The sequence below is a fragment of the Pteronotus mesoamericanus genome, unplaced genomic scaffold (genome assembly GCF_021234165.1).
Source record: "Pteronotus mesoamericanus isolate MK-2021 breed Mesoamerican mustached bat unplaced genomic scaffold, CSHL_Meso_final scaffold_705, whole genome shotgun sequence".
NCBI classification, from domain to species: Eukaryota; Metazoa; Chordata; class Mammalia; order Chiroptera; family Mormoopidae; genus Pteronotus; species Pteronotus mesoamericanus.
In genome coordinates, this window is record NW_026555326.1 from 18,126,151 (window position 1) to 18,152,464 (window position 26,314).

The 26,314-nt window shown below is 40.0% G+C and overlaps 1 protein-coding gene across 4 annotated transcripts in view; it reads right to left on the reverse strand.

Annotated features, from left to right (window-relative positions):
* SETDB1 (SET domain bifurcated histone lysine methyltransferase 1) overlaps nt 1-20,112 on the reverse strand; it is a 30,003-nt gene extending 9,891 nt beyond the window's left edge. Inside the window, exons 1-13 of one of the 4 annotated variants that reach the window (XM_054563181.1) lie at nt 20,069-20,112; nt 18,617-18,887; nt 17,575-17,726; nt 10,943-10,977; nt 10,434-10,533; nt 9,416-9,541; nt 9,050-9,251; nt 8,377-8,450; nt 6,856-7,046; nt 2,570-2,699; nt 1,706-1,901; nt 1,458-1,616; nt 156-824 (exon numbers count right to left, since the gene is read on the reverse strand). In XM_054563181.1, coding sequence (XP_054419156.1) covers nt 156-824; nt 1,458-1,616; nt 1,706-1,901; nt 2,570-2,699; nt 6,856-7,046; nt 8,377-8,450; nt 9,050-9,251; nt 9,416-9,541; nt 10,434-10,533; nt 10,943-10,977; nt 17,575-17,726; nt 18,617-18,876 — 2,294 coding nt within the window. In that variant the 5' untranslated portion in view covers nt 18,877-18,887; nt 20,069-20,112. Of the gene's footprint in view, nt 1-155; nt 825-1,457; nt 1,617-1,705; nt 1,902-2,569; nt 2,700-6,855; nt 7,047-8,376; nt 8,451-9,049; nt 9,252-9,415; nt 9,542-10,433; nt 10,534-10,942; nt 10,978-17,574; nt 17,727-18,616; nt 18,888-19,883; nt 20,047-20,068 lie in introns of those variants that run through there. The other 3 variants (XM_054563183.1, XM_054563182.1, XM_054563180.1) reach the window with 3 other exon arrangements.
* Between the last annotated feature and the right edge of the window lie 6,202 nt (nt 20,113-26,314).

Here is a 26,314-nt window from a genome sequence, read left to right on the forward strand (position 1 = left end):
CAACTGGAGCATCTGTTTCATAACTTTCATGCAGACCTTAGGGCAGCAACTCCACCTGAGGCAAGTGGTAGAGGGAGATGAGGAAAGAAGTGCACATATTAAGGCAAAGAAAGAAAGGCAACCATAGCAGGGTCAGCAATACCCCACCAACTCACTTGTCCCGGCACCCATCCTTGCAGTCACAGCCGACCAGAAATTCAGGGCCCGTGTTAATGAAAACACCCTTGCCTGGGATTCGTTCCTTGCTGTAGGCCACCTGGGGTGGGGGGGTTGTGTCAATCTCATTGACACAGGATAGGGGAACATCTTCTTTCCCATAGGTAATGTCCAAAATATAGTAAAAAGGCTTATAGGGCTGAAACTTGCGGTCCACAAGAACATATGGATCCAAACAGAACATCTCCAGGAACAGGAAGTCACAGCCAGTCTCAAAAAGGTAGCGTTCGATCTCCTGCATTGTCCGAAGGCAGAGGCCACAGGGTGTCTTATAGATAACATGAAAGCCCATCTTGCGGTTAACTCGGCGCCGGGCTGTCATCCGCCGGAAGTCATAAAGCAGTGGGACTAGCAGAGGGTTCTTGCCCCGGTACTGCTCATTTCTTATAGGTCTGACTCGAGACAGACAAGTATAGCTGCAGACGTGAGGTAAGTAGAAAAGCTTCTCCATGGGGGCACGGTAGGAGGGCTCTGCAGGGGCCCGCTCCAGCATGCCATGGAAGGCTGCGAGGGCTGGCAGGGCTGGCAGGGCTGCGGACGCTGGGGATGCTGGGGGGGCTGGGGGGGCTGGGGGTGCGGGGGCAGAGGCTGTTGAGCCTAATGATGATCTGCAAATGAGATGCAACAGATAAGGTAAGAATACAACAGGATCTCTCTGCTGAGTAACTACTTCTCTAGTTGGCTAAACCACTTCTCTAACCTTACTAATAGCTGTGTTCTTGAAGCTAAAGATGGTACAAGACAGTCAAATTTTCCCTTGCCTTACCAAAAAAACTTGGCCAATGAAACATCCTGGCTACTCTTCACTGATTTCAATAGTGTGTGTTCCTTTTCCTAAAATTTTGTTTTTGCCTGTGCTTTTATGGAATCATGGAAGCAGAGTCTAGTCTTCTACCAATGCTTTTCTCCTGCTATGCGTCTTACAAATGTCCTTACTAACTCCCACAATGCAAGGAAAGTGGCTGTAGTGTTCTCTTTTTATTGTACCAATGATGACACCACATTTTCATCAAGAAATTTTAACAAATGACTTTCTGGTAATTCTGTATTTCCAGGCACCTAGGTTCTAATTCAATTACTTTTTACGTTCTGTTTCCTGGAAACCTCATGATTAAAGCTTTCTTTTCAAGTCCGAACTCCTCACCATCATAACCCCACGGACCTAAGGAACCTCCTATGAGTGACCATGCAGTCCACAATGTGCATTCCCTTCCCCACCCAAGAGTCTGAGATTTTCTCACCTATATGTCTGGTTGACCCCAGGTTTCCCACCAGGGACATTTTCACTTAGTGCAGGGGACGTAGGGGAGGAATGACCAGAGCCCACGGATCCTGGCCGGAAAGATGTGCTCTTTTTGGCTACCTGCTTCCGTGACTGGGCAAGCTGGCTTTCCAAGCTTCTAAAAGATTAGAGAAGAGATCATATGGTAAAGAATACAGAAATATGAAACAGAAAAGAAACTTGCAAAAAAGAAGGAAAAGCACTCACTCAGTGTCACCTGCCTGGGGGGACAGAGGTGGAGCAGGTGGGGCAGGTGGGGTAGGTGTAGCAGGTGGGACAGGTGTAGCAGCAGGTGGAATGTTTGGGGCAGTAGGCTGTGGAAGCTCCATTGGCTTAAACTGGGTTCCAGTACTAGCTAGATCCTGGGTATACTGTACCACAGGGCCTTTGCTCCTCACAGCACCTAGAGGAAAAAGGAAATTGACCATTGAGAAGATAGCTGTGTCGCTTGTATTTATGCACACACCCGACCCTCAATTTATATAATATAAAAAAGTATAAACAGAAACATTTTGAGTAAGTGCTAAGATTATCAGTTCCCAAGTATTTACACCAATGAGTGGGAATACTGGCACAGGCTGGCTTTGAATCAACAAGACTTCCTGCCTAAGATGATTTATAATGTTAGTAATTTTGTTACACTTTGGTGAAAACTTTAAAAAATACTCTTCGATCAACTACTGTAGTCAGAAAAAAACCAAGCAGAAATTATGCCAGGAACATATAAAAACAAAAACACAGAGAGTTTAGGCTTTAAAAAAGTCAACCATAGATACAACAAAAAGGCAGTTACCCTCCTCTGAGTAACAGAGGTAACTACTATAACCAATACCCCCAACCTAAGTTAGTTGTTTCAGACTTTTATGTGGTTGTTTAGAATGAATCAGAGCTACAGCACATGGAGGCAGCACCACAAATCCATCACCACTACTGAAAACAACTCAGGGCACACGTCCTGTTTCCAATGAGTCAGTAGTGTCATCCTGATAAACAAAGGAAAGCCGCTGTATACACTCTCATTTGCTGGTTTGTCCCATTCCTCCCTCCCCTAGGGTGTCTTTCATGACATACCCATATTTGGACGTGTCCTGAGCTGTCCCCCTTGCTTCTTCTCCAATGTAGAGGCTGAGGATGTCTTCATGCTGAACATGGGCTCCAGCCGTGTGGAGCCACGGTAGATCCATTCACACCTTTTGTCATCCTGGGGGATTGGGAGGGAGAAAGGAGGGGAATGGGTTAAAGGCTAGACCCTATCCTGCCATTTGTGGACAATATACAGCATGTGCTTCCTTAGGGAAATCTCTCTGATGAGCCCTGAATTCCTTTCTTATTCAATAAACTATGTGCTGGGCTCCATGACAGGCATCAGGAATATAAAGAAGAAAAACAGCCCTGGCTGGTGTGGCTCAGTGGACTGACTGCCGGCCTGTGAAACAAAGGGTCACTGGTTCAATTCCCAGCCAGGGCATATGCCTGGATTATGAACCAGGTCCCCAGTGGGGGCGCATGAGAGGCAACCACACATTGATGTTTCTCTCCTCCTCTTTCTTCTTCCCTTCCCTCCCCTCTCTCTAAAAAGAAATAAAAAGACAAAACAAAACAAAACAAAACCAAACAACCCATATATTCCTTAAAAATTTCAGGAGCAACAGATGTTTTTACTAAGTATTAGAATTATTAGCAGCATTATAAGGCCTTAGAAACAAAAGGCTAGGATAATTCAGAGGAAAAATACTGGGTTGGCCAAAAAGGCCATTTAGTTTTTTCCATAAGATAAAAGGCACATTTTTCATTTTCACCAATAACCTTATTGATTTGGATACTGTGAATATGTGGGCTACCTCCCGCTTTGTATAACGTTTAATGTTCTCAATTAATGCCTTGATTTGATTGCTATCAGCTTCAAACAGCATCGTCCAGCGAGTAATCTCCAGCACAAAACTTCACAGACCACTTCTGATATGTTCATTCAGTCACAGCACTTGCTCCATATACTGCAGAGATCATTTATTTTTGCATTTTTACCTTTCTTTAAATAAAGCATAATGCTAAAAATGTTGCATATTTTTTCCATCTTCAATATTAAAATGGCTACATAAAAATTCACCAATTTTGATACTTGTTTTTAAATGCATGCTGATGACGACAGCTATCACAATACAATCTAAAAAAGTTGTTTTGAATGTAAAGACAACTAAGAGCAACTTGAAGTCAAGATGGTAGCATAGGTAAGCACAGCTCGCCTCCTTGCACAACCATACCAAAATTACAACTAAAATATAGTTGTATTTTATCGTCACTCAGAACCAACAGATAGAGTTGAACGGAAGTCTGACATCTACAGACTTAAAGAAACCACATCCATCCAAACTGGTAGGAGGGGCAGAGATGCAGAATGGGCTGGTCCCATATCCGCATGTGGTGGATAGAAATTTGGAAGAGATATCTTAGGAGTGAGAGGGCCCAGCCCCACACCAGGCTCCTCAGCCCAGGGTACCAGTGCCAGGAAGGTAAGTCCCTGTAACTTCTGGCTGCAAAAACCAGTGGGGATTGAGGTGCTGGAAGAAACTTCTGGATCCCAAGCAGTTCCCCTTAAAGAATCCAAGCATGAATTTACTGAGACTCACTCCTTCTGAGCTCCAGCACCAGGGTAGCAGTTTGAAAGGTACCAGTGGCATACAGGGAGGAAATGAAGTGTCTGGCATCAAGGCAAGAGCTGGGGAACAGCTTTCTCCCAGACAGAAAGGTGGGCAGAGGCCATTGTACCTTTTTTGAACCCTCCCTCCAGAAAGCCACAGAGGTGGTAGTTACCTGGGGTGCGTATCTGAGACTTCATCAACCTGGCTAATACTATTTGCCCCACCCCGGAGATCCCTTGAGACTCCCATTACACCCAACTTACAGGCCCATGTAAACTGTTAACTGTGACTTTTTGATATGAATGGCTGCTCTTGGCTCATGCTTCACAACTTCTAAAATCCTATCAAACAAGAAACAACTAGCCTCAGTAAGCCCCCATCCCCTATACCTCTTGCTAAGTGGCCCAAGGCACAGCACTAGCAGCAGCCAGCCTAGATTCGCAGCTTGGTTTCACCTGGGAAGCTCCAAGCCCAGCACAAGTAGCAGACATCTTAGATTTCTCTATAGCTCAGGCAGGGTGCCCCCAGGGCAGAACACAGGTCAGGGCTGACCTTGGCCTGCACCACCTGGGAAACCCCAGAGCCTGTGAAGCCAGTGGACAGGCACAGACCACACTGGAGCACCACTACCCTGCTCCTACACAGAGGATCCTCCACAGAGTGTGGAGGTTGCTGATGAGTGGTCATAGCCAGGCACAGCTAACTGGCCTGGGTAAATCTTTCCCATTGACCTGCCAACTACAAGAGGAGTTTCAACTACAAGAGGAGTTTCAACTACAAGAGGAGGGTCTACTTAGCCCACATGAAGGGTGCACCTCAAGTACCCAGCTTGGGTGACAGGGGAGGCTGTGCCTCTGTATCCTACAGGACACCTACTACTTTAGGCCACGATACCAAGGCAGAGAGTCACAGCAGCCTCAACCTAATATGTAGAAACAAAAACAGGGAGGCTGCCAAAGTAAACAAAGAAACATGGCCCAAATAAAAGAACAGATCAAAACTTCAGAAAAAGAACTAAACAAAATGGAGGTAAGCAATCTATCAGATCCAGAGTTCAAAACACCAGTTAAAAGGATGCTCAAGGAACTTAGTGAGGACCTCAAAACCATAAAAAAGATCCAGTTAGAAATGAAGGATACACTAATTGAGACAAAGAACAATTTACAGGGAGACAACAGTAGAGTATATGAAGTTGAGAATCAAATCAATGATTTGGAATATTAGGAAGCAAAAAACAACCAATTAGAACAATAAGAAGAAAAAAGAATCCAAAAAAAAAAGAGGATAATGTAAAGCAGCCTCTGGGACTTTAAGCAGTCCAACATTCATATCATAGGGGTGCCAGAAGGAGAAGAGAAAAAGCAAGAAATTGGAAATCTATTTGAAAAATAATGAAAGAAAACGTCCTTAATTTGGTGAAGGAAATAGACATGCAAGTCCAGGAAGCAGAGTCCCAAACAAGATGGATGCAAAGAGGCCCACCCCAAGACACATCATAATTAAAATGCCAAAGGTTAAAGATAAAGAGAGAATCTTAAAAGCAGCAAGAGAAAAGCAGGTAGGTAATGGAAACAAATGCAATAAATTCAAAAAATAAATAAAAATTTCTTTTAAAAAAGAGAAAGAACAGTTACCTACAGGGGAGTTCCCATAAGATTGTCAACTGATTTCTCAAAATAAACTTTGCAGGCTAGAAGGGATTGGTAAGAAATATTCAGTCATGAAAAGCAGACTGCTCTGTCCAGCAAAGATATCATTTAGAATCAAAGGGCAGATAAAGAGCTTCCCAGATAAGAAGTTTATCATCACCAAACCATTATTATATGAAATGTTAAAAGGATTTATTTAAGAAAAAGAAGATCAAAACTATGAACAAATACATATCTGTCAACAATTCAACCTAAAAAACTAAGCAAACAAGAAGAATAGAGACATGGTTGCCATATTGCAGGAGGTGCGGGGGAATGGGTGAAGAGGGCAGGGGATTAAGAAGTACAAATACGTAGTCACAGAATAACCATGGGGATATAAAGTACAGTACAGGAAATGGAGTAGCCAAAAAACTTATATACATGACCCATGGACATGAACAATGGTATGGGGATTGCCTGAGGGGGTGGGGGGTGCTGGGTGGAGGGGGACAAAAGTGAATAAATTGGGACAACTGTAATAGCATAATCAATAAAATGTAATAAAAAAAGGGACAACTAAGCACGACTAGAGCCATCTTACAGAAAAAAACCAAACGTTTTGGCCAACCCAATATTACTCTAAGTGTGAGGGGGAAAAAAAAGATGGGTATAAAAGATCTAAGAGTTAAGCTGGGCCTTGAAATATCATAAAGACTTCCAATTCAAATTCCTTGATCCTTCCTTCTTTGTCCCAGTATACTACCAAAACTCTAACCACGGACAAATATAATTGGCTACTTTCTCTGTACCTACATACAATATGAATATTGAGAGAGAGAGAGAGAGAGAGAGAGAGAAGAAAACAAACCATACAGATTACTGTCATAATTAAATTCAGGGAATTTATTTTCAACCGTTCACAAAGGAACAAAAAGAAGGACAAAGTAAAATACGACCCACAACAGTAAGGACAGACAGCATAAGAAAAGAGAAAAACTATGAACTTTTACAAAATCATCCTCATTATTGCCTCTTATGCTCCCCCAACCACCCAGCCTCTGTATCAAAAACTAGGGAAGAACAGTACCAGGAAGAGGATCCTGACTAGGCTGCCGTCCACCTCCTCGACTCGGGACTTCCACCACGTGCCTTCCCACTCAGTCTTGATAAGCTGGCCACTCTTGAGTAGCACCATGGGGCGGTTGGGGTAAGCAGTGATGTACTCCTCGATGAAGTCTCGGCAGGAGATATCTTCTATGTCCTCCCAAGTCTTTTTCACTGTCCCAAGGAAGAAATAGGTTTAAGAGAGGGCATGTCTTGATATGGAAAAATGGCTGACAAGGAGATGTTTGCTGTTTTTTTTTAATTGGGAGGGACAGAAGAGTAAATGAAATCATAACCTCAAGGGAAGCAAAACTCAAAGTATTGAACTGAAGCCCTGAACTGAAGCCGTGGCTTAGGTGATTGGAGCATCATCCCATACACTAAAAGGTTGTGGGTTCAATCCCCAGTCAGGGCACAGACGTAGGTTGCAGCTTTGATCCCCAGTTGGGGTGTGTATCGGAGGCAACTGATTGACGTTTCCCTCTCACATCAATGTTTCTCTCCCTCCACCCCCACCCTTCCTCTCTCTTTAAAATCAATGGGCGTAACCTCAGGTGAGGATTAAAAAAAAAAGGTATTGAACCTAATGTGTAAATGTCCATACAAATCAAGTAAATACTAAATAAAATATATAAAATATAGGTGAGTCACTCATTTCATAAAAATCGAAGTTTCTCCTTAGGAAAATTCAAACAAAAATTCCTGTTAACTTGATTATGTCTAGAGGTAAATTAAGAAAGATCAGGTGGCATCAGGACATTTATAAAAAAAGAATTATCTTTCCTTCTCATTCTCTATTAGGCTTTTAAGGGATCTTAAATGCATTTACTGCCACATTATATGGAAACAGAGCAGTGTTAGTTGATTCTTCTGTGATTAAAAACCATTGCTTCTGCCCTGGCCAGGTGGCTCAGTTGGTTGGAGCATCGTCCTGTACACCTACATTGTGAGTTTGATCAATGTTTCTCTTACATTGATATTTCTTTCTCTTTCTCTCTCTCTCTCAAATCAATAAACATATCCTCAGGTGAAGATTTTTTAAAAATCCCTTAAAACAAAACAAAAACCCTCAATGCTTCTGTAAGAGTCTGTCCTCACGCCTGAATCACAAATATGGAGGACACCATGAAGCCCCCATCTAACATAGCTTCTGTAGAATGTACTGTTCAGACTACAGATTTATACACATTAGATAAAGTATGAGGCTAGGAAAGAAGTATGAGACTAATATCTTCTCAAATCTAAATCACTTAAGATATGAAATCAAAACACATCTACAATATGATTGTCCACCCAAGGTCAGTCATGATCTTCCAGTGTTTCACTCTTTGGCTACAAACTCACCACTGTGATGAACAAATAAACTGTGTCTCCCAAAGGACATCAATCAAACTTATGTTCTTTGACACTGAAGCACCAAAAACACTAGGGCTTGTTTGTCTTTAGAAGAAACACAAGGTAGAGGAACATGAATAGAACTAAGGAAGAAAGGAGGGATACTCACATGGCCGACAAATGGGATACAATTCAGATTGTGTGACATAGGAAGCATAGCCATCGTCAAAGAAAATGAGAAACCTGTAAGAAAAGAGTGATGGTATGAAGATCAGGGGATTATATTTAACACGACCAACAGGCATTATCTTATCACAGCTTCCACTCCTCAGGATCAAACAAGACACACTCAGGGAAGATGTTTCAATTTACTACTTTCTTCGTGTTATTCTTTCTTCCTACCCTAGGAAGTCAGAATTCTCCCTTAATCTACCCAATAGAGCCCCACTTTTCCAAAAGCTATTTATTCTTGTTCCACTATCAGATTCATTTTCTGAAAAGCACTTAGTCTCCACTTTATTTCTTCCTTTTACATCAATTTCCTATTACCCAACCATTAATCCAACCTGATCACTCTCCTCCTAGATTTCCCCCAAGTTTTCTCATAAAACTTACTTTAGCAGAAACCAAATTTTTTTCAAAAAAAAAAAAAAAAAAAGGGCAGGGAGCAGGGAGAAAGACAGAATCACTCACATGACTCCAGGGGCAAAGAAAGAGAGAGGGTTTTTGGCCACTGGGGACTAAGAGCACAAAGGCTAATTGTGAGATCTGGACTATGACTGGAACAGGGCAGGTGCTGTGCTCCCAGCCTCTGCTCTCTTTACAATCCTCTGTCCAGGTACCTGAGCTTGTTTTTGACGTTTGGTGTCTCGGCTACAATGCCAGCATAGAGCCAGACCTGATTCCCATCTTTGTATTTGGCCACCACTCGACTGCCCACATACAGCTTGTCAGCAGGAGGGTGGTAATCATAGGCAATATGGTTCCCCGACAGTAGACTCTTTCCTTTGTTATCGAATTTCACCTTGTACTTCTTTCCTGGCCCTGAGTAAAAGGGAAAGATAAACAAAAATTTTTAGAAACCATCAGTTTCTGTGTAAATCCTGGCTGCTGTGTGAAACAAAAGGCAAAGCTGTGGGAAAAGAAACAATCAGCAATGGAGACCTGCAAGTTGCCTTTCATTAGTTCTTCCTCTAGCTTGAACATACCAACCGTCTGGATGGCAATAAGGGTGCCTTTGTGCCACGTCTTAGTTCTCTTCTTGCCCAGAATGCGCATGCTGACTATCAGGTCACCATCTTTGCTCAGTTCTCCGGACATTTGACTCAGGGTTCCTATGGAAGAAAGCAACGTTGTTCTAAAGAGATATGGCATAGCACTGGCTGGTGTGGCTCAGTGGATTGAGTGTCAGCCTGCGAACCAAAGGGTCGCCAGTTTGATTCCCAGTCAGGGCACATGCTTCGGTTGCAGGCCAGGACCCTGGTACGGGCCGTGCGAGATGCAGCCACCACACATTGATGTTTCTGTCCCTCTTTTTCTCCCTCCCTTCCCCTCTCTAAAAATAAATAAATCAAATCTTTAAAAAAAAATAATAAAGAGATATGGCATAGACTGGGGAGAGTGAAAAAGTAAAGAGGGTAGTAGGGTAATTAAGGATAATGGGATAAATCTCTGATCCTTAGCCACTTTTGCTGCTCTCTTGGGCAAAAAACACAAAACGTAGCTGAAACATAACTGACTCAATTATTATGCTAAGAGGAAAAACCTGAATAATTGAAATGCACATATAATTCAAGAACTTCTCATTTTAACCAACTGTTTACAACTCCTCATTAACAACAACATTAATTATCACTAATTAAATACAAAATAACATTTATAAAACTTTTTCCTCTAACAGCTCCATTCCATACACAAAGCTCCCTTCAGACTGCTTTAAAAGTATGTGAGTTACTCTCCTCTTTATTCTCCCATCTGGAAGGAGTAGCCATGCGCATAAGCTAAAAAGGTATTTGGATAAAGCCATCACAGATGGGAAAAGCAGCAGGCAAAAGACTTAAGGAGACAATAAGGAAAAACAAAATCATAATCTTATATAGCCTGGGGTGTTAAAAGAACCCAATACAGGCGGAGAAGGATTCTGAGAAGCTAAAACAAAGCCAGTTATCCATGAAATCTCTGTAGGAATGCACCCCCACCTGCATCAAGGTACCTCCTGATCCTAACCTTTATGTAGATCCTGGGAACTGCTTTTCTTGTTGACAGCATCCATGAACTTCTGGACATCTTGAGCTGACTTTCTTAAGGCAGCCATAGCTTCACGAAGCTGTAAGGAAGGGCATAAAGGAAACTGAAATAGCAGCATCAGTTACAAATAACTTTAGAACAAGAAGTAACTTGTCTGTCAAAGAAACAAAACAGAATCAGTTATGTTTGGCAGCTTACGGTTACTTTATCAGGCAAAACTGCACTTTCTTACAAATTTGATTCAGAAATCAATTTTAGAAAGCTTTCTTGATTAATCTCAACTAGCTCAGTACTGCCAAACTCTATATTCATATAGCATTCAGTGCATGAATCTCTAAGTAACCTTTTTTGCATTCTTACAACGTCCGTTATAGGACTGTGACAAGTAGGGCTGATTGTAGAGTGAATGATTTTTTTATGTCAGGCCAAAAGTTTCTCCTATTATCATATTCTTATCTTTTACCCTTCCCCTACCCACCCCAGCTCACCTTCTGGTCTTTTGGAGTTCTGCTCCCAGCATCACCTATGGGTGAAAAAAACTCTAATGAGTGTAAGATACTTAACACAAGAATTTTCAAGAAACCAATAACTGAGCTACTTAAAAGCATTATCATGGAAGTATTATCAACAGCAACTGCAAAGTAGACATAGATATACATATATATGTAAAAGTACCAAAAGGGTTCAAAGAGATACACAGCAAACAGACGAGAGTGCTTATCAAGGATAAAGTACTAGGGGCAAGTGGTCTATAGGATTTTGGGTTTTCATTGTATATTTGAATTTTTATAAGTTACTTACTCATGGATCCTGAATGATCTGAAAAATCTGATGTAATGAACAAATTAAGCAAAAATATTTATTCTTGAATAGTGCTGCACAATGGAATGCCCTGCTATGATAAAATTGTTCTATAGCTGCACTGTCCAATCTGTTAACATGTGGTTACTAAGCAGATGAAATGTGACTAGGGCAACCAAGGAAATAAATTTTAAATTTCACTAAAAAATAAAAAAAAATCAGGTATAATTCACATACTACAAAATTTACCCTTTAAAAATGTTTGAGTGGATTTTAGTATACTCACAAAGTTTATACCCCACTTCATTAATTCCAGAACATCTTCACCACCCCAAAAAGGAAAAGCACTGAGTATGCTATGTGGTTTTCTTTTCAGGGTGATACAAATACTTATTAGCAGCAACTTCCCATTCCAGCCTCCTCCCAGTAGAAAAACAAAATCAATGAACCCCATAAATGGTTCCTTGAAAAATGGCAACAAAATTGATAAACCTTTAGTTAGACTAACAGAGAAAAACAGATTCAAATAACCAATATGCCAAACTCTTGGCAACCACTAATCTACTTTCTGTCTCTGTGGATTTGTCTATTCTAGACGTTTCATATATATAGAGCCATACGATATGTGTTAATCATACAAGATTAATTTTTCTTGCAGTATTTATAAAACACTCCAGCAGCAGAATACATATTATTTTTCAAGCATAGTTTATTCTCCAGAACAGACAATATCCTAGGCCATTAAAAAAGTGTAAAAAAATTTTAAAGAACTGAAATCATACAAAGTATGTTTTCTGACCACAATGAAGTTAATTTACAACAGGAATAAATCTGGGAAAGTCCCAAATATTTGGAAATCAAACAATGTACTTCTAAATAACCTACTGGTCAAAGAAAAATCACAAAGGAAATAAAAAATTATGAGTTGAATGAAAAGGAAAATACAACATATAAAAATTTATGAGATGCAGGTGAAACAATGCTTAAAAGGAAATTTATAGCTTTAAATGTTTATATTAGAAAGGTCTGAAATCAACAATCTAAGCTTCTACCCTGGATTGTGTGACTCAGTTGGATGGAGTGTTGTCCTGTAAACCAGAAGGCCACCAGACTGATTCCCAGTCAGGGCACATGTTAAGTTTGCAGGTTTGGTCCCCAGTCAGGGCATGTACAAGAGGCAACTGATTGATGTTCCTCTCTCAAATCAATGGTTCTCTCCCCTTGCCTCTGCTTCCCATCTTTCTAAAACAATACACTGTCCTTGGGTAAGTAATAATGATAATTATTATTAATATTTCTTATTAAAGTAACACTAAAGGATAAAACAACAACCACAGTTGTCCTGGCTGGTGTGGCTCAGTGGACTGAGTGCTGGCCTGTGAACCAAAAGGTTGCTGATGTGATTCCCAGTCAGGGCACATTACTGGGTTGCGGGCCAGGTCCCCATTTGGGGGGGCGTGCAAGAGGTGATGTGTCTTTCTCATCGCCATGGATGCTTCTCTCCCTCTCCTCCCTCCCCTCCCACCTCTCTAAAAAAATAAATAAAATCTTTAAAAAAAAGAAAAAAATTATAATCCAAGTTTCTACTTTAAGAAACTAGAAACAAGAGAAAATCAAACCCAAGTTAAATGGAAGGAAGAAAATAATAAAGATCAGAGTAGAAATCAAACATAAAACAGTAGAAAAACAAAATCAATGAACCCCACAAATGGTTCCTGGAAAAAGAGCAACAAAATTGACAAACCTTTAGCTAATAGAGAAAAACAGATTCAAATAACCAATATCAGAAACGAGCCCTGGCTGGTGTGGCTCAGTGGATTGGGAACCTACCAGCCTGTGAACCTACCAATTCCCGGTTCGACTCCCAGTCAGGGACAAGCCTGGGTTTGTGGCCTGGGTCCCCGGTGTAGGGCATGCAGGGGACAGCTACACATTAATGTTTCTCTCCCTCTTTCTCCCTCCCTTCCCCGCTCTAAAAGTAAATAAATATTATCTTTAAAAAAAAATGAAGAAAAAAATGCATTTTAAAAGAAACAAGTCTTCCAGCCAAGATGGAGACATAGGTAGATATGTTTTGCTTCGTCACACAACCAAAAGGAGGACAACCACCAATTTAAAAACAAAAACCACCAGAACTGCCAGAAAATCAAACTGTCTGACAACCAAGGAGTTAAAGAAGAAACATTCATCCAAACTGGTAGGAGGGGTGGAGACAGGCTGCTGGGGTGGAGAGGATGTGCGGCAATGGCGGACTGGGCAGTCCCACGTTCACGTGTGGGTAAACTGGGAGGAACAGCTAGGGAGTGAGACAGACCATGCAACCCAGGGTTCCAGTGCAGGGAAATAAAGCCTCAAAACCTCTGGCTGTAAACACCTGTGGGGGTTGTGGCAGTGGGAGAAACTCCCAGTCTCACAGGATAGTTTGTTGGAGGGATCCACAGGGTCCAAGAATGTACACGAACCCATCCACCCAGGAATCAGCACCAGGAGTGCCCAATTTCCTCGTGGGAAGTGGAGGAAGTGACTGAAAGCAGGACAAGAGCCGAGCAAGTGGCATTGTTCCCTCTGACCCCTCAACCAGACAATGCCATAACGCAGCAAAGTGGGCTGCTCCGCCGTGGCATATACCAAAGGCTCCGCCCCTTACAACGTAACAGGACACTGAGACAAAGAAATATGGCCCAAATGAAAGAACAGATCAAAACTCCAGAAAAAGAACTAAGTGATGAACAGACACTATCTGATGCAAAGTTCAAAACACTGGTAATCAGGATGCTCGCAGAAATGACTGAGTATGAATGCAAAATAAAGGAAGAAGTGAAGTCTATACAACGTGAAATGAAGAAAAATATACAGGGAACCATCAGAGAAGGAAAGGAAACTGGGACTCAAATCAACAATCTGGAACAGAATGAAAAAACAAGAATTCAAAACAATGAGGAGAGGCATAGGAACCTCTGGGACAACTTTCGATGTTCCAACATCTGAATCATAGGGGTGCCAGAGGGAGAAGAGGAAAAGCAAGAAACTGAAAGCCTGTTTGAAAAAATAATGAAGGAGAACTTACCCAATCTGGCAAAAGAAATAGACATGCAAGCCGAGGAAGCTCAGGAGTCCCAAATAAGTTGGACCCAAGGAAGAACACACCCAGATACATAATAAAATTACCCAAGATTAAAGATAAAGAGAGATGGAATAGAAAATATGAAATAGCCATATCAGGTAAAGAAAATAAATTAGAGATTAAAAAGCTCCTCACAATAAATTCAATGTGGTATCCTGGATTGGATCCTAGAACAGAAAAAGTCCAGAAATCAATGTGTGGAGTTTAGATAAAAGCAATGAACCAATATTTGCTTCCTACTTTTAACCAATGTACCAATGTACCAATGTAACACAGTATGCTAATTAACATTCAAAGAAACTGGCAAAAGGTATGCAGGATCTCTCTGTTTAATGTAAAATTATTTCAAACTAAAAAGCTTATTTAAAAAATTTTTTTTCTACAAAGAAATTCCAGGCCACGATTGCTGAATATATCAAACATTTAAGGAACAAATAATATCATTCCACACAAACTCAGAGAACTTCCTAAAGCAGAAGGCCCGTATTACCCTGATACGAAAGTCAAACAATGCAACTACAAACAGCCTGCATGACCACAAGTTCAAAAAAATCTTTTAAATTGAATTTATTGTGGTGACATTGGTTAATAAAATTATATAAGTTTCAGGGTACGATTCTATCATGCAACATCTGTATACTGTATAGTGTGTTCACCACTCCAAGTCAAGTCTCCTTCTATCACCATTTATCCCCTCCTTTCCCTCTGGTAATCACCATACTGTTGTCTATATAGAGACAAAAATTCTTTTTTTTTAAAAAAGATTTTACTTATTTACATTTAGAGAGAGGGGAAGGTAAGGAGAAAGAGAGGGAGAGAAACATCAGTATGTGAGAGATATACCGACTGGTTGCCTCTCACACATCCTCAACTGGGGACCATGGGCCCTGACTGGGAATTGAACCAGTGACCTTTCAGTTTGCAGGCCAGAGCTCAATCCCCTGAGTCACACCAGCCAGGGTGGTACAAAAATTCTTCACAAAATATTACCGAATCCAATACTGTAACACATAAAAAGGGTTATATATTAAAACAAAGGGGGAAGGGTTTATTCCAGGAATGCAAGGTTGGTTTAATATCAAAAAAATACAGAAAAAGTAGCTGATAAAATCTAAAACACAATCTAGTTAGGATAAAAACACTCAGCAAACTAGAAATACAAGCAACTTCCCTCATCAACGTGATAAAAGATATCTACAAAAAACCTACAGATCACATCATAATTAATGCTTAAACATCAAATGCTTTTCCTCCTAAGATCAAGAACAAGGAAAGGATGTCTGCTCTCAAAACCTTTATTCAACACTGTACTGGAGGTTTTATCAAGTACAAGAAAGAAAAAGAAATGAAAAGTATCCCAATTAAAAAGGAAGAAGTAAAATTAACCTTATTTGTAGACAATATGATGTAATATATAGAAAATCCTAATAGAGCCACAAAAACCTTCTAGAACTAGTAAGTAAGCTTAATAACACTACCACATCAATATACAAAAACCAACTATATTTTTATACCTTAGCAACAAACAATCCTAAAATGAAATTAAGAAAACAATTCTATTCACATCAACATTATAAAGAACAAATTACTTAGGAGAGATGTACCATGTTCATGCATTAGAAGACTCAGTTAAAAAGGCAATTCTTCCCAAATTAATTTTTAGATTCAATTCAGTTCCTATTACAAATCCTAGTAGTTAAAAAAATTTTTTTTTGTTTTAGAAACGGACAAGCTGTTCCTAAATTATATAACATACAAATAAATCTGGAGGCCTTTCACTAAGTGATTTTACTACTTACCATAAAGCTATAGAAATTAAGAGAGAGTGGTGCTGGTATAAACATTTAGATCAACAGACACTCACATACATGGCCAGTTGATTTCTGACAAGAATACCTAAAGAACTAATGGTTGTAGAACAACTGGATAGCCATAGCAAAATAAACAAACCACCCTCAACCCTAAAGACTTCATTAAGAAAATGAAAAGACCATATGAGGGAGAAAATGTAAAATGTATCTGATAAATGAACTGTTCCTAAAGTATATTAAGTCTTCTAAGTCAATAATTAAAAGACAAACCCCGACTTTTTTCTAAATAGGCCAAAAATTTGAGCAGTTTTTTCCCCAAAGAATATACATAATAAATGGCAAGTGAGTATGTAAAAATAAGCTCAATGTCCTTAGGGAAATTCAAGCCATGATCATAATGTGACACCCACCACACACACTAAAATGGCTAAAATAAAAGACTACTTAAGACCAAGCATTGACAAAGATGTAGAGAAACTAGAACCGCCACACTTTGCTAGTGGGAATGTAATACTGCAGAGCAACTTCTTAAAAACTCAAAATACATTTACCATAAGACCTAACAAAATTCCACTCCTCAGTAGACTATCCAAGAGACATGAACCACACATCCACATAAAGACTTATACACCAATGTTCATAGCAGCATTACTCATATTATCTCCAAACTGTAAACTACCCAAATTGAGGAATGGATAAAAACATGGTATAGGCATACGATGGAGTACTACTCAGAAGAAAACTACTGATACATGCAACAAGTCATGGATGAACCTCAAACATTTCCCTTAACATTTGTTAAGAGAAACCAGACACAAAAGAAGACATACTGTGATTTTATTTATATGATATTTCTAGAAAAAGCAAAACTTTATAGAAAGGAAGCAGATCAGCAGTGCAGGGGTGAGGGACACATGGAGACTGAGTAAACAGCACAAAGGGACTTTCTGGGGTGACCAAGTGCCCTAAAACTGGACTGTGGTGAAGACTGCAGTACTAAAACTCAAACTGTACACTTACAGTGGGTAAATTTTATAGTATGTAAATTACACCTTCATAAAACTGTTACAAAGTATACAAACCCAAAAATGTTTTGCAATATATACACAGGTGCAATGCCACCTATAAAAGAAAAGCAAGGGAATTCAAAATAGATGTTACATAAAAATGGGAAAGAAGGGTAATTCAATCAGAAAGTGGCAGGTACAAGACACCTATGATACTAACAATGTTCTATTTTTTTCTGTAACAGACAAGCTCAACAGTTTAGAATATGAAGTTAGTGAAGATGGTTTCTCCTCCCTTCCTTTATCTTCTATGTGCTCATCTTCCACTGTTTCAATTTTGGTCCTGAGACTTTCCTCTCAATAGCTTCATCTCTTACCTGAATCAATACTGAGAACATCATCATCTTCATCAGGAATCTCAATTATTTCTGTAGGTTGGGAAGCTTCATCCTCAGAGCTACTGTCCCGATACTGTAGTCCCAGTTTGGAGTAAAAGTCCTTCACCAAAGACTCACAATTAGTCACTGCCCTAATATTGGAACACATGTAGAAAAGGTCAAAGCCAGCAGGAGGTGTAGGAGCCATTAGAATTTATATAAATTTAAAAGCTGACTTTAATTTATAAACAGCCATATTCTAAATGTGTCTGTTTAGAATTTAGAATGCTTCGCTCATACAAAAATGTTTCAATTGTGGTTTCCAGACTAGCTTCTCAAAAACCCAAAATAAGCCCAAAGTATGGTCCTTTCAAACATACCTCACTATTTACTTCGTTATTTGAAAATGCTTTCTAAGTGACAACTAGGGCACCAGGAACAAATAGTCTGGAAGTTTAGGAACTTATTAACACTCTGTAGTTATATAAGACAATCCATATGATCTCTATTCCCTAGGCCATTCTACTAAGAAAACAAAGCAATCATTCTGAAGTAGACTGCAAGAGAAAGGGAAAGGGACTCAAAATCTGGGCTCCCCTACTGCTGATCATATATTAGGCTCTAATAGAGATGAATATTCTATATATGGGTGGTTGAGAGGTAAGATATTGGACACTAGCTTTTCTTTAAACTGATTTTTAGAAAGAGACAGGGAGGAGAGGGGAAGGAGGGAGAGAGAGGACTTGGGGGGGGGGGGAGACAGAGAGACTGACACTGATTTGTTGTTCCACTTACTCACTGGTTGATTCTTGTATGCGCCCTGACCAGGGGTTGAACCCACAACCTCGGTGTATTGAGACAATGCTCTAACTAACTGAGCTACCTGGCCAGGGCCTAGACTCTTAACTTTTGAGAAAGAGTAAGGTTCTACACATCTGTAGCTTGTAAACTATACAGTGCTTGGCATAATGTAATAATGAATTATACATTAGAAATGTCTGCCAATGGAGAGATTTCCTCCTACTTCCCATGTAGTCCTTACCTGGAGGCATCATCAAAGAGCTGGTCAACATGGGCCACCTCGGATTCCTTCTGTATTACCCACGTCTCCAACTCTGCTAGCTGCTTCTTCCGTTGCTGTATACAGTCCATCTTTTCCAGTTCTTCATCGATGAACTGCCGAAGTTCCTCCATGGAGATACCCAGCTCCTCAACCACTGCTTGTTGCAGCTCTGCAATCTCTTCAGACTCCACTGCAGGTGTTGCTGCATCCAAACCAAGGCACCCAGGGAGGGATGACATGCTATTGTCTTCTACAAAAAAAGGAAATTACTTTTGGAGTCATTACAACCTCAATAAAGAATTCAGTCCCCTAATAAAACTCATCCCTTGTTATTTAAATATTGTTAAGTTTGATTCTATGTTCCCTCTCCCCATTCTTCAGTATACGATGCTGAGACTTTTGTAGTTCTGATCTTATGTTACAGACTACAGGCCTGAATAAGGATTTAAAAGTTTAGAGGGGGCATATATTATTCAACAGGGAGATACTGGAAATGTTTTAGGAAACTGAAGAGAACTAATTTATTGAGGAAGACACAGGCATGAGGGTTTGGCTTCCAGAAAATCTTAATAAACCGAGTATTGCAATAAAGTGAATGATAATATTTTTGCTGATAGACGATCTTTGTCTTCAGTTTGTAAAAAACAGTAGTATCTGTGAAACACACAAAAAAGGAGGCATATCTGTATTCCTGTGACCTGTACTCCTTAAAATTGACTAAATAAGTCTTTGCATGCTATTGCCTAGTTTGAACAAATATCTCCATCAAGAGGGTAAGAGGTGGTCTATAACTCACTGTTTAATTATTTGTTTCCTTTACATTACTTCGCTTCCATGTGGAAATTTACTTTTTTAAAAGTCTGTAATACTTAACCACAGAAAAGCTTGCAGCACAGAGGTTTCTCCAAAGCAGAGGGAAATAAAGCAGCCTAGGAATAAAATGGGGCTACCTAAAATCTACAATCCAATTATACCTGCTTTTCTAGATCAAACGGTTAAAGTAAAACTGAAAGGGAGAACGTCCTGCGACCCCAATGCCAGTTCTCACAGCCTCCATCTTTCCCTTGCCCACATATCGCCCCACCCCGTGTTACCCATTTTAGAGGTGCGTCCCACCACCCCCACCCCGCCTCGAGAAACCCTGCTCAACCCCGCCCCCGCTCGCCTCACGGGGAAAACTTCCCACCCAGGCCCGACCTCCTCCCCAAAACAAAACATTTCAGACAAGCCCCTGGCCTCCAATTACCTCAAATTAATTTCCCACACCTCCCTACTTCCAGCTACAAGAGCTCTTTTTCACCAACCAGACCCCAGACTCACGATTCACTGGTCGGCCTCTTTGGGAGAGAACGAAAAGGGAAAGGGGAATAGGGGGAGGGGAAGAACCGTGAGGGAGGGAAGGGGAAGCAAAAAAGACGCCCGGAAGCAAACCTCAGGTGCCGTTCCGGTCCCCACGACGGTAGCCTAACGGGGCCAAACTCAATACTGTAGGGCGCCCCTCAGAGGCTAGACAAAACTTAGGCGAGTACGCATGCGTCAAAGCGAGCCTTCCAGGGCACACGTGAGAAGCCATTGGTAGGGTAAAGTAGGCGTGGGCTGGAAATGTTACCGAAGCTCCGCCTCTTCCTCCACCCCCAACTAGTGGCAGCAATACCAAGCTTCCCGCGTGAGCACTCAGTTGGCAGTCCTAGATTTTTGTTCTTTTGAGTTTGTTTAATTACAAAAACCATACAAATTGTAACAAGTCGAGAATAGCAAGATGTAATAAGCAAAACAAAATACTATCCTCTGCTCCCCCATCACTTACCACCCCTGCTCCTTTAAGGTAAAACAGCTTAGTTTTCTAGGCTTGTACGTACAAGATAGTGCGTATGGATTTTTGAGGGGAGGGGGTCCGGACATACTTTGAAGTCAATAAAAACGATAAAATTTGTCTTTTTGACAGTTGCATAATACTTCATAGTTTGGCTAAACCTTGTTTAGAAATTTAGATTATTTTCCGTTTTTAGCCACTACAAATAATTCAGTAAACATTAACATCCTTTTGAAACAGTACTTTTATTTTTGTGGAAGAGATTCCCCAGAATGGAATCTGAGAAAATAAAAAATAAGTACTTTTTTTCACAATAGAATCTGCTTTTCAAAAAAGTTGAAACAATTTTTACTCCCACTAGCAAATTTCTAGAAGTGTTTGTTTTCCCACACCTTCATTAGGACTGGATGTTGACTGTCTATTTAACGTAAAGAATTTGATATGTGTTAAAATAGTATCTGTATTAGGATAGACTAGGTTATGTTGTGGCAGCAACTCCAAAATCTTTAAAAAAGTATATTTCCTGTTCACACTGCATAATCATCTCTAGAAAGTTGGCAGTGGAGCTCTGCTGATGATAGTTACTCAGGAACCTAGGCTAATGAATCATCATGCCAGAAGGAAAGAAAGCTAGAGGGTCTCACATTAGCAATTAAAGTGACTCAGTACACTTCCGGTTGCAATTCATGAGTCATAAGGCCCTACCTAGTCACAAGGGGGCCAGGAAAAACAGGGCTCCATCTGTGGAAGGAGGGATAACCAGGTGTATTTGCTGAGCCAGCACTATTGACTACCATATTATCTCATTATTTCTTTAATTTGCTGAGCAATCTTTACATTAACTGCACCTGACTTCATTTAAAAAGTAGAAACCACAACCTGCTGTGTAAGACTGGAAACTGAGACTAAGCAGCCGGGATTATCAAAGTCCTTGAAATTCACTATTGCTGACCACACTTTCACTATGCCCATTTCACTTGCCCACAGTGCCCTGGGGCCATTTCAAGTGCCTATTTCTAATTGTTGAAACGTGAGGAATTAAAGTACAGTGAAGCTAAGGGCTTCTCTAGATAATGGGTTGACCAAAAAGTCTGTTTAGTTTTTTTGTAAGATAAAAGACACATTTTTCACTTTCACCAATAACTTCATTGATTTGGATATTTCGAATATGTTAGCTATCTCCCACTACTGGCTTCTAGTGGGTAGAGGCGAAGGGTGATGCTAAATGCAGTTTTAAAATGCAGCTCTGATCATGTCACTTCATGTCACTTGCTTTAAAACTGTGTTTTCTTTATCTTTATAAAGCAAAGTTCAAACTTCACAATCTTTAGGCTCTTCATAATTTGGCCCTAACTTACCTCCTTGGCTGTGTTTCCCATTTTTCTGTTCACACTCCTGATTATGTACTATTTCCCCAACATATTTATATATTTTACCTTGCATCTCCATACCTTTGTTCATTGTGCTCTCTTTCCTGGAATGTCCTTTTCCTTTCTGTCCGGTGAAATTTTAATTCCTTAAGGTCCATCTCAAATGTCTTCTCTGTGAAGTGTTTGTAGATCAGGAGTTGTCAAACTTCAGCTTGTATTAGAATCACCTGGAGGGCTTGTTAAAGCACAATGCTGCCCCACACCTCCCCTGGAGTTGGCTTAGGTGGATCTGAGGATTTGCATGTCTAACATTTTTCCAGGTGATGCACATCCTACTGGTACTGGGACCAGAGTTTAAAAGTCACTATCCTAGATTATCAGCCACCTTCTTCAGAATTAACTTCTCTGTGTTTCCATTACCTTAGTTCATTTCCACTTGTGAGTTATCTGTGTATGTTGCTGTCTCCTCTGCTGAGGTGTTATTAACCCAATGCTGAGGTCCTGTCTTAATATCTCTGTTTCTCCTGACACCTGACATATTGCCTTGTACATGTGGTGCTTTGAAATGTGTATTGAGGGGAAAGCTTTGCTTTGCTCTGATTATGTTTCTATTAGATTTTCAGCTTTCTGATGTGTGCATGGGTAGTTTAGGTGTGGAAATTAGGAATGGGGAATGCTGAAGATAAACAGGAGCTATTTGGAACATCATATTCCAATCTGATTTCTTCGTTGCCCTGAGAAGGCTGAAGAGATCAGACTGACAGAAATCAGCAGTGGACCCTGGCTGGTGTGGCTCAGTGGATTGATCACCAGCCTGTGAACCACAAGGATCGCCAGTTCAATTCCCAGCCAGGGCACATGCCTGGGTTTTAGGCCACGTCCCCAGTTGGGGGTGTGCAAATGGCAACCACACGTCAATGTGTGGTTTCTCTCCTTCTCTTTCTCCCTCCCTTCTCTCTCTTAAAAAAAAAAAAAGAAATCAGCAGTGGGACTTAGAAAGTGTCTTCTAAGACCTTGCTACTCAATGTACAAACAAGGGAGCTTGTTAGAGATTCTAAATCTCTTGCTGGCCCTACTAAGTATGTACTGAATCAGAACATGAATTTTAATAAGACCTCCAGGTAATTTGTTCACTAATACGAGAAACACTGTGGGAAAGGCAGATTTGAGCTGTGTAATCCTTTCTAGAGCAGGGCCTTGATAATTAGGGAGCCAAGCTCTGGGTTTGTTTTTGTTAAGGCCTGAAGACTAACTTTTGTCAGAGATTCAGGCCCTATTATAAATGACTCACATTATTAAAATTTAAAATGTGTTGAGGTAGACAGTTTATTGCCAGTTTAATAATATAAAGTAATAAGTAACTGTTACACCCACCATTTGGAATACTTATGTTGGTGTGCTCAGCACATTCATTCTCATAATACACTGTGATACATCGAAAAATCACAAACCATGCTACTTAATACTTGACCATGAGATATCATAGCACAGGGGCCAAACGCTTGGAATGCCAAATGATCCTTTCCCTGCAGACAGACTTAAGGGGAATTAGATCATAATCTAAAGATTGCCGAGTGATCTCAGAATCAAAACAAAAGAAGATAGGGATTAAAAACTCCAAGGGTTTCAGGCATCAGGAAAATAATGTAAAGGAGCAAAATGGGTTGGGTAAGAACTGTGGTGACCAGGGAAATACCTCCTACAGGGAGCAGTTGCTACTTAGCTCCAGCCAATTTTTGTCCTGCGTGATAGTTAGTGTTGCCAGATCTATAATTTTCCAAGTAAACTTAAAAATCTGTATTTTATATGAAAATTTCTGAACTTTGAATGCTAATTCAAAAGTGTAAATTCTACAATACTCTCAATCAGCAACTCAACTTCTAGAAATTAAACTACATGCCTTTGCAAGTGCATACTTTGAATATGCATACCTTTGAAATGATGTAATGCTAAATTATCTTCTGCAACATTGCTTGAAACAGCAAAATATTTAGAAACAATGTAAATTTTTATCAGCAGGGGGTTGGTTAAACAAATTATGGCACACCCACACAATGGAATACTCTTCAGCTGTGTTTTTTAAAAAAAAGGCTAAGGAAGCTCTTTGTGCATTCATATGGAGTGATAGTCAAGGCACATTATTAAGTGAGAAAAGCAAGTGTAGAACATTCGTATTAACACCCTGTTGTTTGTGTCAATGATGGCAGAAATATACATTTTTCTCACATATACTTAAAATATCACTGGAAGGAGACAAGAAATTAATACTGGTTGTTGCTGAAGAGAGCAAATGGAAGCATGGGGGACAGAGTTGGAGTAAGAATTTTCACAGTATACCATTTTATACTTTTTGAATCATGAAACATGAAAATAGATAGTTTATTCACACATATTACATTAAAAAGAAAATGTCTGGAAAGCTACACATACATGCAACAACAAACTACCTTAACAGCAGTTACTTCTGGAAGGAAGGATTGTGAAAAAAGGCAGTGTCTAGGAATTTTTTCATTTTTATCATCATCATCATATCATCATCATGTATTATATATTAGTTTCCTATGACTGCCATAAGAAATCACTACATACATAGATGGCTAAAAAACCCCAAAACACAAATGTATTCTCTCACAGTTCTGGAGGCTAGAAGTTCAAAATCAAGGTGTTGGCAGGGCTGCACTCCCTCCAAAGTCTCTGGGGAGAATCCTTTCTTGCCTCTTCCAGTGTTGGTGGTTACAGGCAAGCGTTCTTTAGCTGTGGTTGGATGACTCCAATCTCTTCTTCCATCTTCATAGGGTCTTTTCCTCTGTCTTCCTGTATCGTCTCTTCTGTTTTTTTATAAAGACACTTGTCATTGTATTGAGGGCTCACCTGGATAATCCGGGATGAATTTATCTTGAGATTCTTAACTTTATTATATCCGCAAAGACCCTTTTCTTACGTTTTTTTTTTTTTTGGTATGTAAGCAAAGTTTATTGATGATACGTTCTCATGGAAGAGAACGGGTCTAGCCAAGGTGGATGACAGAGGCATGGACACTCAAAGACCCTTTCTCCAAGTAAGGTCACCACCGTAGGTTTCAGGGATGAGGACATGGACATATCTTTTTGAGGGTTTCTTTTCAAACCACCAACGTTACTCTAAAGAAGATAAAATTTGGGCTGAGAGAGATTAAGGAATTCATCCCAGGCAAATTAGTCCACCTGTACCTTAGAGCTTTGCCCACTTGACAAGGGCCACAGATTTTATAAAACCTCACACACAAAAAGATCCTGTTAGACTCTTATTGTAATACCATTGGTTCCTGCCGGCCTTACATTTGCATAACTAAAGGGACCTCCTAGGACCACCTCTAGGAGGGCTTCTAGTTTTAGGTGCGCCTTACCAAGCATCATGAAAATTATATTAATTTCATCATAAAATTATGGCTGTCTTATTTTAAGGCCAGGAGATACTGGAATATTGAAATCGATGGCCTTATTATTTTTTTTACTATGTTCCCTATGCTGTATTTATTATTATTATTGGTATTATTTTGTAACTATCAGTTGGTACTTCTTGATCCCTTCACCTTTTTTCACCCAGCCCCCCAATCCCCCTCCGTTCTGGCAATCATCAGTTTGTTTTTGTATGAGTCTGTTTCTGTTTTGTTTATTTATTTTGTTCTTTAGATAATGCATATAAGTGAAATCATATGGTATTTTTTCTTTGTCTGACTTATTTCACTTAGCATAATACCCTCTAGGTCCATTCATGTTGTTGCAAATGGTAAGATTTCATTCTTTTTTATAGCTGAGTGATAGTTCATTGTACCACCACTATTTTATCTACTTGTCTATTGATGGGTAACTTAGGTTGCTTTCATATCTTGGCTACTGTAAATAAAAAAATAATACTGCAATGAACATAGGGGTGCATATCTCTCTTTGAATTAGTGTTTTGGGTTTCTTCAGGTAAATATCCAAAGGTGGAATTGCTGGGTCATAAGATAGTTCCATTTTAACTTTTTGAGGACCCCTCATACTGTTTCCCATAGTGGCTGCACCAATTTGCAATCTAACCAATAAGGCACGAGGGTTCCCTTTTGTCCACATCCTCACCAAAACTTGTATGTCGATTTATTGATGATAGCCATCCTAACAGGTATGAGGTGATATCGTATTGTGCTTCTCATATGCATTTCCCTGATGGCTAGTGACGTTCAGCATCTTTTCATATGTCTATTGGGCATCTATATGTCCTGTTTGAAGAAGGGTCTATCAGATCCTCTGCCCATTTTTTTATGGGGTGTTGAGTTTTTTAATAAATTTTGGATATAACCTCTTACCGGATTTATCATTGACACCATAGCCTTATTTTAATCAGTGAATTTAGCATGTCTCTGTCCCATTTTGTAACCATTTTCCTGAATAGAAACAATGTAGACGAGCCTGAGTTTCATCCTTTTTATTATTCTCAAGTTACCCTCATGTCTCTATTGCAGAATGCAAGAGT